The 17,566-nt window shown below is 35.0% G+C and overlaps 1 protein-coding gene across 4 annotated transcripts in view; it reads right to left on the reverse strand.

Annotated features, from left to right (window-relative positions):
- Positions 1–1,092: 1,092 nt before the first annotated feature.
- The window catches only part of LOC128678838 (lachesin-like), a 64,831-nt gene continuing 48,357 nt past the window's right edge, over positions 1,093–17,566 (reverse strand). For all 4 annotated transcript variants that reach the window (XM_053760689.1, XM_053760695.1, XM_053760678.1 and 1 more), the window contains 3 exons: positions 11,797–11,916; positions 3,582–3,752; positions 1,093–2,660 (listed from right to left, as the gene is read on the reverse strand). In XM_053760689.1, coding sequence (XP_053616664.1) covers positions 2,431–2,660; positions 3,582–3,752; positions 11,797–11,916 — 521 coding nt within the window. In that variant the 3' untranslated portion in view covers positions 1,093–2,430. The remainder of the gene's footprint in view (positions 2,661–3,581; positions 3,753–11,796; positions 11,917–17,566) is intronic.

A 17,566-nucleotide genomic window follows, 5' to 3' on the forward strand; every position in this document is an offset into this window, starting at 1 on the left:
GCCGGATATTCTAGTGTGTGTTGGGAGAAATTTAATATTGTTATAGATTTTGGTTTTGTCACAAATCCATACTAATATAAATAAAATAGATTTATATATTTGTTTGTATTTGTTTTAAACTCAAAAACCATAGGACTGATTTTGATGAAATTGAACACAGACAGACAATACCTTCAGGAGTTTCACTTATATTATAGGCTTCTTTTTAAATCATGGTTTTACCAAGTTAAACGGGACGGGCCTCTAGTAAATAGTAAATTGATTGATCTAAAACGGAATATATTCCCGGTTGCATTTCCGATCGTGTTGCTCCTAAGCCCGGAGTAAGCTTAAATTTAAACTTTGAAAATTTGGTTTTAGTTTTACGACCGATCGTCTGCCTGACATCGACCCATGGAATTAGTAGGTACTACGAAGTACTTACTAAATCCATGCATCAGTTTATTTTTTTAAATAACTTGATAAGTATTCGCATTACTCGGTAATTTTGGCGATGAGGCCGCCAATTTGCTAAATAGAATTTACAGCATACCCAAATTATATTCCTTACAAGAATATATGAATTAAACAAACTTGTCTCAATCAACAAGTGTCCATTTAGACCAGAAACTCCGTGCTTATTGGTTGTCGCAATGAAAATAATAGAACCCCAGGTAATTTCGCTAATGCAGCGGTTACACTCTGTCGGCATCGCACTTACCCCCACGTCGCCCGAAGGTGCCTATTAAGAGGGTCGAGACGGGATATCGTCAGCCCTTTCTCCAAATTGTCTATTTTGACTAAGTGTTAAATTAAGGCACGAGCTCTGGTGGCCGCAGTCTTCAAGATGAGACATATATAATTGAATTATAAGTAAGAGTATGTTCCTGACCTAATAATTTATAATTGCATGTATATAGAGATATACATGCACTATAAAATATTAGGACATCGGTGAGTATCGTGGACATTATGAATGGAATTAACACGCATGACGTTTTCCTTTACCGGATATATATTTCTTATTTTTTTTTAATTTGAACAATGTCACTAAACGTACAGTAAGACAACATCGAGCTAAATCTTTTGGAACCTTTAAAATAAAACATCATAACATTATTTCGTTTATATTTGTTTCGCAGGCAATATCATATCGTACATAAGGCTGTTATATAAAAAATGACAGACTAGTTACAGATGTGTTACATATGGTAGATATTAAATTATATTATGTAACAAAATACCTACTCCGAATATTATTTGGAACATTGTATAGTAGGTATTATTTTGAATACACACTCAATATTTTTCACATCTTAGAAATAATGATCATAAAATTCAACAGTATTAAAACATTAACAATTTACAATTACCCTATGTATACATTTTAACGTATTGTTAAAAATTTACATCCCGTACGAAAATTAAGTAACGCAATATTCGAATTGCAAAATATGCAAAGTAAACAAATTATTGGAATACAGTTTTATCAAAATAATGAAGCAAATATTTTTTTACTTGAATATTTAATAAATTTATGGCTAAGTTTAATATTTACACGTCAACATTTCATAATTTCGTTAAGTATACAACATCACAACAAATACTTTTGCTAATCTTGTCCTCATTCATATAAATTTTGGAACCATTTAAATTATTTTAAAGTAGGTAGTAACTTTTCAAATTAACACGGCCTTGATAGCATTCTATTTTAGAGTAAGTAGGTAAAAAAGTTTAAAAAGTTAAAACTTGTTTAAATGATCCGCACAGGGAAGTTTGGCGAAATCGATACAGTTCATATAAGGATACATTATGTGGATCTAGATAACAAATAAGTTAGATTAGTTAATTACATAGAAGGAAAAACTGCTTCAAAAATATATAATAAAAAAAAAAATTGACAAAAAAACAGATTCTGACTAATGTTTGGAAGATATTAGATATATATACATTTCTTTTCAATGGTTAATATTGTATAGTCATTTACATTACTTATAAGCTTGGTTCGATAACTGTTTACTATTTTTATTTTTATAATGCCACAATCACTTTAAATTTGTCCATACAGCGATAAATATGTATTTACTTCATTACTCATTATTTTTCATTAACACTATTTGATATCTACTCCATTTAACGTCCATTCAGGATTATTTTCTCTACTGTTTGCACTGTACAAAAAGCCATGCAAAATTTTACGTATTCTTTTCCGGTGTATTTAATGTTATATTCTCATGCTTATTTTCCAATGAAAACAATAAAAACAGATTTCGAACTTTTCTAAAAATAAAAACGTTATATACAATAAAATCTGTACGATATTGAACATATTTTTTTATGAATGTCAATATCGCAACGAGAAACTCGTGTTTGGAGTTGAAAGAACAGTAAACATGCGATATAAGCGTTTCTTTACAGAAGTTACTTTTGGCATGGCTTTAAAAACAAAGTTTAGAATGCGAGTACTGCTGCTGTAACCAAGAAGACTGTGAGCGGGGCCCGGGTGCTCTGGGGCCCTGCGGATAGGGAGGGCCCGCCGCCGCCGAGGAAACCGGCGTCCTCCGTTCGGGGCCCTCCTTCTCGTAAGGAACCTTGGAGTGTGGATCGCACGTCATTCGTTTCTTCTAAGGAATCACTCCGGTCTTCGTAGTCCCGGAACTTACGATTTGGTAGTTCCATTTCTGTGTATTGAAATGAAGTTTGAACAATATGGTTAGCAAAATACACATAGTAAATACGCGAAGTCAGTAAACATAAATCATAATCACAGTCATGGCTGTGTATCGTGATCACCAAGTAGCTCTGGCTTTTTTCTTTTCTGATACCTCCAACTTAATCGGAGTCTGTTTTTACTATTCTCAGTCTCAGTTATTCCAGTTCTCGCATTTATGCTCTGGCTATTATTAAGTAGCTCTGACTAGGGTCTTCCAGGTCGAAGGCCGAAGGTCAGCACGATACACTTAGGTTTAACAAATAAAGCCCCGCTGCACCTGGGTCTAGCTGAACATCAACAGGTTACAGCTACTATTAATTAAAATTGCCTAGTTGTAATTAATTGAAACCTTGGCCTAGCCGGCTTAATCTAGGTATAGCCGCACTTACATATAAATGTAGATATTTTTATTTATAAATATATCCCTATATAAACGAAGACGTAATTTTATTTCAAAAAGTTAATATAAATATCTCATTCAGAAATAATATCTAGCTTATAAATATTTTACTACTTATACAATTACAATTAATGCAATTAATTGCAATTATCAGAATGGCGAGGAATATTTTAATTTCCATAAAATTTACGCCAATTACGATGCGTTTGTGTCTGTTTTTGTATAATTGATAAGTGACTTAGGATATAAAGAATAATATCAGTAAAAAAATTATTACTATTTTTTTTTACTTTAAAGCATACAAAAATGTATGTAGTGTAGCATAAAATGCAACGAATGCAAGCTCGATTGTCGCTTTTTATTGCTGGCTCAAAAAGATTACCCCTTACCCCCATTTAAATGATCAAACAATCTCGACAAATCTAAATTTAATCGACTTCTTCGAAAGAGATTTTTATAATATGGGTGAAAAAATAGGTATATTCTTACCATATAATCTAATATTGCCCTCGGCGTCGCCTATGGAGTTCTTGGAGATACACTTGTATCCTCCAAGGTCGCTCCTCTGTATGTTCCTGATGACCAGCCTCATCTGGACACTGTACGCTGAGCTGTTGATCTCGCTCATGTGGTACTTGTCGTTGGATATTATCATCTCACCTGCGCACATAATATTTTATTAGACGATTTTGATATCGACGTGAGCCAAGTTCTATTGAACTAGTGAGGGTATTATAGTTTATTTCTAAATCGCGTTTTGAATTAGTAAGTAGCTTGCTTAGTTTGATTTTATAATATGTTCTAAGTATGAATTTAATTATGTACATAGATTTAGAATATAACTTGTACATAATTCTAAACTCATAAGTCACAAAAAATCCTGCTAGTTTTTTTATTAGGAAAAGGTATATCAATGAGGTAACCAGCTACCTAAAAAAATTTTAGTATGCTCGTTAATTTAAGGGAATATGACGACTTAGAAATTTAATGTGAGATTTTAAAAATGTTACATAACTTCAATATTCTATAATATTTATGATCCTAAACCTGCTGAAGATTCCGCTGGTGTTTGGAAACTACCGGTAAACAATATAAAATACAAATAAAATCCGCTAAGCGAATCAATCGTATCTAAACTGTTGGTGGCTTTTAATCTATTTCAATATAACTTACAAAACATTTGGCGAATTATCCCTACACGAGCGAACTCGTAACACTCGTTACATCTTCGTTAAGTAATGCAGTTATTTGGCCCACCTCCGATACGAACCACCATTTATATTCGCTCTCTTCCGACCGTTGTCCCGATATCGAATTGAAATATGTTGCGTCCACGTCGGGGCCCTACCACCCAAACAATAGCCTATCAATATGTACTGATACATAAACATAAAAGCAGGTTGAAATGTATTCCATTCCAGCCTTGTTGGTGTTGCAGTATTGGTAATACTTTTATTAAAACGATTGGTAAAAACGAGATTGTTTGGGAAAATGTACATAAGTTTAAAAAAAATCATCAACACGTCTCCTATCTATCCAAATAGATATTGGTTAAAACTAAGTGATTTATATAATTTCTGGTATTGTATAAGTTCTTGGATTTTAATTTTTAAACAATTGACAATCTGCTCGAGTTGTTAATATATATTTTTATGTGGTCAGCGTTGCTCATTGGTCATCATGCATTTCAGCCTTCGGTCGACTACGTCTATATTACAATATACTAAAATGTACACATTTTAGTATTTTTTTCGTCTTCATAATATTCATTCATTCTCAAATTTCAATTTGCAATGTGGATAGACCTAGCACCGCGGATTCCGGATAAAAATTGCTCAAAAATAGGAGAACAAATTGGATCTAAACTACTTCATGAGTCAGATTGATGATGGTGGTTACAAAATCATTTGACACGAGTTGGATTCAAAGTTGTAACTTTTCAACGCAGACAGTCTTCACCACTGGATCACCTCACCTACAATTATGTTTGTTTATACGATTATAGTTAAAATTAGTTAATCGTCTTCAACGATTCGGCCAAATTTGCCTCGTTGGCTACATTATAGCGCGCGGGTCACGTCGCTCGCGCCACATTAAAAATTGCTTGCATTCTTCTTTCTCTGCTTTATTTTGCGGGAGCAGTTTTATTTTTATTTTCATCCAGCCACCATGGTTTATTCCGCACAAAGATATTTAATTGAAATTTTTTGGCTGTAGCTATTTCATTACGAGATTCTTGTAAATTTTACAGTGCAGTGTCTATTCCAAAATTCTTTGATATTATTTGAGCTTTCATAAGATGCCTAGTTAAGATTAGTTATAGTTTTAATATATTTTATATACCCATTTTATATTTATATTGATTTAGTAAACTAAATAAAATTATACAAAATATCTACGGAAACAATCTGTAAGAAATATCTAATGAAGAGATAATTTCAAAAAAATTTTTTAGAAAAGAACAGAATTTTATTAATGCCCCTGGAGTAAGAAAAAGAGTCCTTGTGGAAGACAAATACAACTGGCCCAAAACGATATAATAGCATGACACAACAAAATTGCATTATCATCTCCCGTCCTTTAAATAATAGACGTAAAAAACTTATGTGAAATGCGTTTAGAAAACTTTAATAAAATTACAAAAAGATGCTCGAAATTGAAAAAATATTATGATCACAGAAATGGAATATTTTAAAGAAATTCTCGGCTCTGATGCCCCAAAGGCAAAAATTTTAAATAATTAAAGAAAATTAAGAAAAAAAATTATTTTTGACATCATACCTCTTTTTCTTACATCCGCTATGCAAATTTCCATCCCACTTACGTACTCATTTTGACAAAGAAGCGGAAAGGGATTGCTTGCAAGATATGGTTGCACATAAACGAAAGGCTAAATAATGGACAGCCCGACACAAATTCAAAAATAACCCACTGTGCTAGCGTTTGCCGCAAACGTGACTTTTATATTTTCCTCTCTTGGTTTCTAAATACATTGTCGCACATCGTAGTCTATTCTCAGAAAATGCGAGATAGTCGTCTCTACTATCAAGTTCCTTGCAGCAAATTCAAGCGTATTTTTGGTGGTGTTAGTTTTATTGTATAGACTTCATATAAAATACTTCGAATTTTTAATTCACGATATAATTTAGTGGAAGTATCGTATAATCTGTGTTATGACCAATAGCGTATTTTGACATTGACAAGTCTTCAAAAGCATGAAGCAAAATTAACTGGTGCATCATGGTAACGGGTGATTTTTGTGCATGTTTCTGTATGTATTGTACGAGAAATTATATACATAGGTGTATATAATTAGTGTAATTACTAAAGTACTTAAGTATTATTTTTAATTACATTCAGAGTCGGTCGACGCTACTTTCAAGAAAATTCAAAAGTAAGAACAAACAGATCATAACCATTAAGTTTCAGATTTATCTCACTATAATAGTGATAGTCATTAATATCTGTCGCGTGCTAAAGGGGTGGTCAAGGGCCATAGTCCTGCGTCGCGCCGGCGCCGGCCACGGATCTGTGGTCACTGGACCTGACACCTTGATGTCACCGCAGCCACGCCCTCTTTTGTTTATTGCCTGAGTTAATTAATTCGTATTGTATTTAACAATGATTGTCTAGAATTATTCAGCTTATTTCAAATCGGTGCTAATTTGTATTGTATTTAAGAATAATTATCTAAAATTGTGATTAAACAAAAGTTTAGTAAATTATTAAAATCAATGTTTTCTTTCTTCCTAAATAAATCTTCAAAAGTTTCTCATCGTTACTTTATTGTTGTTAAACAAAACAGGACTGTTGACAAACTGAACTATTTAATTTAGTTTCTGTAAACGCTTACGAAATTGTATACTCTCTCTCGTCTGAGCATGTTCCCGGTTTCTTTGTCAGCCGTTTAGCGTCGGAGCCCACGGTCCATTTCCTACATTTTCGTCTCCACTTCGCATCCCTGGTTGTCAGACCATTGGCACGCAAATCTATAGGTATATTATGTAGGGTTACTGGTATCAAACGCAAAATCTCCTAAAGACTACTTGGGTACATCAAAACAAGCAACTTTTATTCTACGACTTTTCGTGATTCGTAGTTTTTTTTTATATAAAATAAAATCTAATTTGTGATTCTACACATCTTAATTCTATGTAATAGAATATACAACACGAGACAGTACAGTAGCGTTATGTAGCGGAATCGAATATAGAGTTAACGTTTTATAGAAACGACATTAAAACTAAAAAAAGGACAATGTATGTGTAGACAAAAGTCGTAGAACAAAAGATGTTAGTCTCTATGTACCTTATGAGCCTTTGGAATATAGATACCAGTAACCCTGTATATATATAAAATCCTATACTATACACAAAAGTTTATAAATGTGTCACATCGATAAACGGTAAATATATTTTAATTAGAATTTGTTATTAAAATGGCAACAAAAACATCGGATCGTGGCCGCCCGGGCCCGGTCACTCCCCTTTCGTGTCCCGGCTGGTCCCCTCTGTTGCCCGCTCGTCACTGTGTATTACCTAATTTAATTTGTACTCTCCACAATTTATGGTCACAGCCTACACCCTCTATTTGTACGTCTGGCTCCGCGTGCGCTTGATTGAAGACTGAAAATGTTATTGCCTACGCTTAGAAAATGGTTGAGTAGGTACATGTGTTCGAAAATTTGTTGAATACCCAGTGTTTAACTCCTCCATTTTTTATATTAAATATTGGCAGGCTGAGTAGACGCGTCCGTTAAAAATATAATTCTATTCGTTTTCGTTACACAGTAGTTTTGTCAAGTAAAGGTATTGTCGTGGGTAATTAAGGGTAAGTTCTATGGAGAGATACGTTAAGATATTCTCAAGTTTGTATTGGCTTTTCATGAATGAATAGACCTAGATTGTTAATACTGTCAAAATGATCTTAAGTATTATAGAACTATTAAACTAGATATTTTTCAAAAATGCTTTAAATATGAAAGTAAATAACAAGCGTATCTAAACCATAGAATTGGAAAATATTTTCCACTAAATTAATGACTAAAGCGGTCCAATATTAGCGGACGCGTTGCAGTTGCAACAAGCGTCGTGTCGTGCGGGGCGGGTGGTTAGGCGACAACGCGCCACCACTAAAGTCGAGTTAGGATCGGATTTACTGGCAACCCTGCCGGCGCGACATGTGTGAGCGCGGCCGCAGCTGCCGGAATGCCAACAAAACGAACAAAACTTTTTCGCAATGCGGTCTTTAAACTTATATTTTTCTGTGGTCTAATCGAACAGTTTATGCGGTCAGTGTCGGCCGCTTCTAAGCTGGGGCACTCTCAAATTAAGCTAGATGCGAGCGTGTGCGAATTGTGTGCAAAAAGTACAAGGAAATCTTGAAAATCATCTAAATTTGAGGATTATTATGAAGCGTAAAAAATTAAAATATTATTTCTATCAAAGTGTATTACAAAATTACTTTCAAAAATCTAGAGATGAGGAATACGTTTTCATAATTATATTGAACGATTGTTTGCAGACCTGAATTATAAATGTCAATACAATATTTTATTATTGTCAGAGATGTTATTGCTTTCGCCACGTGAAAAAAAATAATTTCCATGGTGTAAACCGTTGGGGAGTTTTGTCATCGACAGCTAATCCTAGGTGCTCCATTAGGTCATGCATGCCATAATAATAATACATCGTCATCTAAACTAAATGTGTGTACAAGATTGCAATGTTGAACTGCTGCTCAATCAAAATTCAAAATTCAAAATTCAAATCATTTATTCAGAAATTAGACCTTCACAGGCACTTTTTCTCGTCAATCTTTAAATTTATAGTTATTTCTCACAAGCTAGAAACTACTGGTTAAGTAATCGGTTGAAGATATCTTGTTTCAAGATTAAGTTGAAAAATTCCACACAAACAAACAAATTTACCATACATACATGATTACATACATTACAAGTTAAATAAAAGCTTGAACATATTAAATAGTATTTACCACATTATAATGTAACTAACAAGGTAACTAACCAAAAACAAAATAAACATACGAAACAAATGACATTATTAATACAATTAACGTCATCGGATTACCGAATAATGCAGATATATAGCCGGCAGATTCGGTTGCATTTACAAAGGTGCCCCGGGCGAGTGACCGCGCAAAAAGCGGACCAAATTCTATTACCGCCTGATATGCAACAAAGACCACTGGCTGCCCGCTGCAAATTGCTTTAGCCCACAGTCACTATGTATTTTACTCATGCCCACCTATACAAATCAAAACTCAATTCAGTAGGTGAAGTTTAGTCCGGTTACCGTTTTTATGTAACATAAATGTTTGTAACTAGTGGCATCGCGTGAGAATTTTGATAATCTGGATGGTTTAATTACTTTTGTACGTATGAAATGTTTGGATTACCAAACCAATACTATTTCTTTTGGTTGATTAAAGTACTAGTGTCTAGTCTTATTATTAATGTAGTAATCTGAATTTTTTGTAGTTCAAGTATCAAAACTTTGCTGGTTTAATATTATTACTAGTACTTATTGTAAGAAGTTGTTAAACCTCAATAGTGTAGTACTACATTGACAAACAAACGAACAACATTTTGTATAGTTTGCGTCTTGAAAGAAATTCAAATAAATTTAGGAATTTGTGAATTTAGGAAGATTCAATAACTGCCTAATGACAACATGGTGTTGGAACCAATGCCATTAGTCAGTGAACGCAATAAACAATAATGATTAATTAACTAATTCGACGATTCCACATCGATAGGTTTATACTATACTAATCGTCGAATACGTAGCAGTTTACTATCTCGGTCATAATGTAATAATAAATTTAAACAAGAATTTTGCTGAAGACAATTATGTCAAATATTTTACTTATATTCAATGATTAAATAATATCCCCTAGCTACGAGAGCGTACATTTTTTGGATCCATTTGTGGAAATTGACCTGTGACTTAAGCCATAGTATGAGTATTGATAAGTATTTATCATCATCTCAGCCACAAGGAGTCTACTCTTTCTATCAGTCCACTTCCGGATATGGGCATCTCCCAAAGACTGATTAAAAGTATCTTGCGTCCGGCAGCGTCTATATACAATATATAATTTATTCTTATTTTTGTAATAGGTAAACTACTCTAACAAAAGGAGACATCTTAACGATTTTATAAAAGCTTATGCTCATTTAATCTCTAAAGTTATAAAGCCAATGGTTTTAGTTTTAAACAAAACGATTTTCCTTTCATTAAACACGAGACTCGTTGGAGTTTGAACTTTCCAGAGTAAATATTAAACGTGTCTCCACTCGGCGCCTTTACAAAGCGAGTGCTTTGTCCATCTGTCACCGGACCACTAAATAAGCAACTTTTATCCCGGAGGTGCCATTTTAATGAGAAATAATGAAGTAGCCGACCCCTCGGCCGATGTTTTGTTAGGTTAAGAGTCTTATTTGTATTAGTTACTACGCGTTTTCATTGAGACCGTTTGTTATCTTTAATTCGTTTTTTATTACTTTTATTTCGCTTTGAGATATACATACTCAGATAATAGGTTACAACTGCCTGTGGATAACAAAATCTAATGACTTTTTGGTTGATTAACCAATTAACCAAAATCTATCTAAGAACTTCTAGTAACTGCATTCAAAAGCATTTTTTTTATTGGGAGCGAACTATCATGGAGAAATTGGGAAGTTACAGTTAATTCGATTAATGGTTTAAATACGAATATGTTATTATATTACATGTGTTTCTTAACGAGACGATGACACCTATCACACCGTTGTTATAGAGTTTCACTTAAGGCCTTTTCAGTAGCAACCTTTCAAGTCATCGGACAAATAGGCACGCACTTAATTTTTTTCTGGAAACATAACTCGCGATTTCCTTTCATTAATTCCGAGTAATATTTTACGTTGTCATCTCGGTAATAATTATGGGGTCGTTAATAAGCCGTAACATCGACGCGGTATAATCAAAGTCAAAATAAATCTTGGGAAATGAAAAACGGACATGAAATAACCGCATAATTTTTCCCTTTAAATACAACCATAAAAATGCCATAACTTGTAAACCACTAGCGCCAGTGGGCTGTCGCGGCGGATAGTAGAATTATGAATAACGACCAGTTTAATGAGTGCCTTAACGCTTCAAATGTGCTTTATGGATAATGAAATTAGTTGCTCATTCCATTCTTAAGGTTCGTGCTTGCCCCTTAATATGGTTTGTGAGTTACAACCTCGTAAACATCATTGCTTTTGCAAAGCCGTAATCAAAGATTACAGAAAGAATATTTATTTCATTGAAATGGTAGTGATAGTGTTGTCTCAGATTGTATTAACTTTTTGTTTCAGAATTGTATCTATAATATTTGATTAAGTCGTTGATAAAAATGTAGACAAAGTAAAATCATTATTTTTACAAATTGTAGAAGATTGTTCACAATCTTTGAAATGTTAATGTTAAAAACTCACAAATTTTCGCATTGTATTAATTAGTACTAGCGTCCTGTCACGGCTTCATTTGGGTAAAATCAAAATAAATTATTCACATAAATTTTCCTCAGGAATCACACTATAAAAAACTCGTATCAAGATAAGTTGCGTAGTTTTAAAGATCTAAGCCACACATAGGAACAGACAGACAGCGGGAAGGGATATTGTTTTATACTATGTAGTGATGAATCCTCTCACCGTTTTCTCTAGTCCAGTAGTTGATGGCTTTTGGTGAAGCCTCCACGTGACATTGCAGCGTGACATCCGTCCCGCTGGGCGCCCCCACTAGCTGATTTGGCACTTGTACTAGAGGATGGACTGTGGACGAAAAATGGCTTTTAAAAATCAAATTTCACACATGGAGTCTCAAAATGACTAACTTATGTCTGCACTGTCAAAAATTGAAATCATAAAGATTTTTTACTAAGTAAATTGAAATTAAGTAGCGAGCGACGTCCTCATGGGGTCTATATGTTTATTCCTTGGTATACGTATTTATGTTGAAAGAAATGAATGATCTACGTAATATGACATACTTTTATTTCAGGAAATTACTACGTCTTCACTTATGAATTAAATGTTAAGCTAAAATGTTTTCCCATTTGATAAGCTTATTTTTTTATATATATGAACATTCAACTTTTAAAAATTAACTCGAATAAAAACAGGGAAAAACAAACGTCTTATCAGTCTACTTTTTATCATCTAAAAATATGGAACATTCTTACTTGCTTTGCTATATAGCTTTTGTATTGGCTAGATGGCCTTACTTAATAATAACTTTTTCATAGTAGTATTTCTCATGGTTGAGGGTCGTGGTCATTACGTTGAATGAAACACATACAACGACTTTCTTGGCTCTATTAATGGAGTGGTTTGTTATTGCCTCTCCCATTGCACACACAAGTTGATAGTCAACCAGAGTGCAGGATTTTTCACCATATTTTTCTTAACTGGAAAAAGTGGTGGTGTATGAAACACAATATGGTATACAAACTTATTTGGCACGAGTATTATTCGAACCTGGGACCTTTCGGTTCACAGGCGGTAAGTTATTATTGAAGATGCTGGTAAAGACGCCCGTCCTTACCAGCATCTTCAATAATAACTTATCGTCTCATAAAACACAAAGTACCTGCTGTACTAATTGATTTTATATCTTTTATCGTAATAATTTATACAATAAATTGTTTATTGACAAAAAACAGCTGCAAAATACTGCTTAATTGCCAAGTCCTATGAACCAAAACAAATTTGAAATGTTTAAACAGTTTTGGGATTTATTGTGTAAAACATTAATTGCATTGAACTAATTTTGAATGGTTGTAGCCCGGTGGGCATTAATTTGCGGATGTGGGCAAACGTTTCACTTATATTGCAGTTTCAGTTGCATTTTGTTAACATAACTTTCAATTTGTGTTTATTACAAATGGATTTTTTTTTGTTATCCCAGTTTAACCGCGTGTAAATAGCTATGCAAACTGTGCTGAAAATAACCTGAATTTTGATGAATTTGGTAGAAACCAAAGTCACTCTATGCTTAAAAATGTATTTTTTATGTTTTGAATTTTTACAGAATGTAAGTTTTTATTTGTATGTTATCCAAAAAAAGACAATGTTAATTATTTAATTACCACGTTTTTATATATTTTATCCTAATTCTAACTAATATTTAAATGCTAAAGTAAGTTTATTTGTTTGTTACCTTTTAAGCTCTATCTACTCGACCAATCTTCTTGAAATATTGTATACGTGTAGTTTAAAGTATGGAGAAGGTTATATTATAGGGTCTAAGGACTTTTCATTCCGGATAAATAACAGTTTCCGTAGAAAATTTACGCGGGCTAAGCCGCGGGTAAAAGCTTGTTCATAATAATTAAACCAAAGTTGATAACTAGTTCATTATGTTCTTTATTGAATCAAGTTTGAAATCCACAAATTCAGTGGAGGAGCGGTATCGCATGTTTGTTTGTTTGTTCGCTTCACGCCGCCACTTTGGCGGGTGCATTGCTGTGACTGTCAGGTGTTTACTCAGAATATTATCCCAGAGTTGCATACTTGTGTTTGTACTCGCTATGTATCGGACTGTGTTTGTCCGCAATTAAAGTCGAGTTAATAGTACTTACTACCAAAACAAATGAAGACGCAGTGGATTTTTGGATTTTAGTCAGATTACACGGATTAAGAACTCAAACGCTAAACATAGCTCAATACTATTTCACAGAATATAGGTATGTTTTAATTTTTGTACTTTTTTTCGTGCAATAAAGTTAATAGAAACGAATAATATAATTAAATATCCACGGATTTATTGTGAAAATTTTCCAATATCGAATAACACCAATGCACTATCTAGCAAATCTTTTTAACCATAGACTACTTTACTAAATACTACTAGGTACAAATAAATTCAAAATAAACAACGATTAAAAAAAAGTCTAATCTGATTTAGGGAAATAAGTTCATACTTACATAATTTTTGTTTAATTTCTTGTTTTCTAACAGACTGACGAAGACGATTTTCTATATCAAACATCTGTCTATTAAATCGTTTTATCCAAAACTAAATACAAAGGCGATCAAAGTCAGAATTTAAGAAAATCGTTTCGTTTTCGTAATATCTTAAAGTAACAAGGTTTGGTTTAACACAAAAGCTTATGAAGAGCAAACATCAAAGCGTTAAACCGTCGCCTTTAAAGAAACAAAAGCGTCAAATTGTTTCTAAAAAGAACGGATTATTTCACAAAATGTAAACAATCGCACCAGCTCGAGTCTGCTTAGGGTGAATTAAGGAAAACGGAATTTTCTTACTCTGCCTTAAATCGGAGCTTATTTGCGGTTATTCTCTTTGACCGTCGTTAAGTTCCTTTGAATAGCTTTTACGAGTTCGAGTGGCCAATTTAGCGAACAAAATCTCAACGATCAGAATTTTTGTTCTAATTAATAATTGGACAAGCGACGCAAAGCGTTTGCTTATTCAGCAAATCGGAATATGTATCGTTGGGATGTAGTACCAATAGAAACTGCAAAGCCGTGTGGAAATTTACTAATATAGTAACTTCTCAAAGTAAAGATTACGGGAAGTTCAAAGACGATTTAAGGAACGTGATTAAGCAATCTGTAAATGTATAAGTAGGTAGGTATTCTCCACAGCAATCAAAAGTTACGGGGAGTTTTCTCGGGAAGGATTCCGCGCGGAATTCTTGAAGTGACAGTTTGATTAACCGAACGGCGCACACGCCTCGCCCGTTTTCGGATTTCTTCGCGTTTTATATCTACTTGCCTTGTGCTTTAGTTATTTCAACACTCGCAAGTGAGGAATTTCGCACACAAAATACTCTCCCCTATTTGTTTTTTAAATGTTGTTTGCTTTTAATTTAAGAGCCGTGATAGTAACGCAACCTAAAATTAATTACTACAGCAGCAGGATTCCCAACAAATAGATTGCAATTTGTTTACTCTGTACTTGTTAATTTTCTTTTTTGTCTAAATTCAATTTACCGTCGCCGTTAAAAGAAACTCATCGCATTACGAAGCACTAACTGTTACAAATGAACTGTTGACTTTCTGAAATTCTTTTTATGCTGCCACCGCGGTCACAAGTCTCCGGCAGTCGCTGTTATCATTCGTTTTCGGGGAAGAAAATTTAAATTAAATATTTGAGAGCGTTAATTTTGTCTCCTCATCGAGCGAACGCGACGCATTCTTTGTGAAGTAATTAAACTGAGTGGAAGGGTTTCAGACGGCAGTAGTTTGTTTGTTCGCTTCAAATTGCGTTTCCTATGAAGTGAATTTCTCTCAGTTGTCGTCGCTTCCTCGAGCCATTGTGTCTATAAGTATCTGCTTTATGGATATTTAAGTTAATAACTTAGGAATAACTTAACCAACAGCGAATTAATTTTTGATTGTTCGAACTTTGCTTTCGTTTTGACAGGTTTCATAAGTAATGTCTAATTTTAGATTGATATTGGAGGAATTTTTTTTGCGTTGGTGAATCATCTTCAATAAAAGTTTACAATTCCAACAGAGTGATTCAAAAATTTGTTAGAAATGTTGACTTTTTTCTTATCAATATATCACTGGTGTTAGATCTTATTCATCATGACTTTTACGAATACCGTCATCTAGTGACAGTAGACACATACATGTTGTGAAAGTGAGCAAACATATATTTATCCAATCAGTGGAGTGTTTACATCGGAACTGCCAATAATCTGTTATTGGCAATGCAATGCAAATGCTATCTGGACGCTGTGCATCTGGCGTGTAGTTGGCCACCAAAAAACTTTAATATTGAACTCCAACAGCGGGGTTGTTCGATTCATGAATTTAGAACTGTTAATTAATTTACAAAAACACCCGTGGGATATACTTCTCAGAGACCACATATGGTCTTATTCTGGAGTGAAACTACACGCCTCAAAAACATTATGTACTATGCAGTACCCATAATTAATTAACAAGAACAGGAGTATACTTTACTTATAATCAATCAAAAAGTGAATTTGTTTTTGAACAATTATGGATCAAGTATTTTATTCAAATATCCGTTAACACTTTGATAAAATAAGGATAAATATTTATATAATAATTGGCATGAAGAGCTCAATGCGCAGTAGTTCGTGAGTTCGATCTGCGATTTGCAATGGTTTGGCTATGTATTATAAATAAGTAATTTTTTTGAAACGGTGGTGGTCTAGTGGTCAAAACCATCGGTATGTGATCGAAAGGTTCCAGGTTCAAGTCCTACTCGTGCCATGAGTTTGTATATTAATTCGACTCGTGTATATTTTTCATAAAAACAACCACTTGCTTCCAGCGAAGGAAAATATCGGGAGGAAACCTGCATACTGGTTGATAATTTAAGTTCACTAGTGTGTATGCGATTACTTGACGGGTAGAAGGTACTTGCGATAGGTAGTCGATACAAGTCCCCACCGACGGGTTCCCATCTTGTCGCGTTGGTGGGGCTTAGTAACCGGGGGGGCTGGTCTGACACAACCAGCCACCCCGGTGAACCAAGAGGAACCCAAGGCCAGAGACTTTGCTAGGTGCTTTGGGCGTGGTGGACGGTCCCCTCGGTAGTACTGCCATTGGCTGGTGACCCGCCACCAGCCTTTGGATGTGGAAACTAGAGGGGACCAGAGGTGGGGTCGCGGGGTTTTGTCCTCCGCGACCACAGCGCGGCCGTGGCGCTGAACACGGTGCGGTGGGGCCGCAGGGGAAGAGGAGAGTTGGTATGTCTCTCGACGATCCCCCTGTCCTCTGCGGCCGAAGGGTGGCTGCCTCTGTATAGGGCGCAATGTGTGGGTGTCACCTGCCTATCACCTCTTGCGCCCGTACAGAGGCAGACTTGGGTGCCCTGTGGCACCCAGGATTTTGTTGTGTGTGTCCTATGTGTGTTGTGACCACTGGTCCCTTCAGGACCAGTGGTCGGTCATGCCCGCTCCCCCGTCAGCTTTCTGACTGGTGTGCGGAGTGGGCTTGATGGTCCACGCCACGCTCGCGTGGCGTAAGGGGCGGGTGGTTAGCACTTGTGCTTGCTGCCCGCCCAGGTCGGGGCCGGAAGGCCGGCTGGGGGGCGTCGCGGTGTAATGCCTAGCGACCCCGTGACGTCTCCCATAACGGCAGCGTGAAAACGCTCTAGGGGTTTAGTGGGTAGGCTGAGCCGACTAGCGGCCCAGGAGTCCCACACTCAGTGCGTAACAAGCATTCCCCTGGGTAAATAAAAAAAAAAGGTAGTCGATACAAGTCATGTCAGATGCCTTTAATGACTTAAATAAAATCTGACACTCGAAAAGAAAGAAAAAAGTGAAATATTTATATAGGACAAGTTAGGTACATAAATTAAGTTAGCCGTAAAGAAAGTTTGGGGCTGTTATAGGTAGTAAACTCAAGTATACTATATTTGTAATGATAAGCCAGACCCAGGTCAAAGTGAACAAAATCATTTTCCATGTCAACGCAA

Source organism: Plodia interpunctella, chromosome 2 (genome assembly GCF_027563975.2).
Source record: "Plodia interpunctella isolate USDA-ARS_2022_Savannah chromosome 2, ilPloInte3.2, whole genome shotgun sequence".
Classification (NCBI taxonomy): Eukaryota; Metazoa; Arthropoda; class Insecta; order Lepidoptera; family Pyralidae; genus Plodia; species Plodia interpunctella.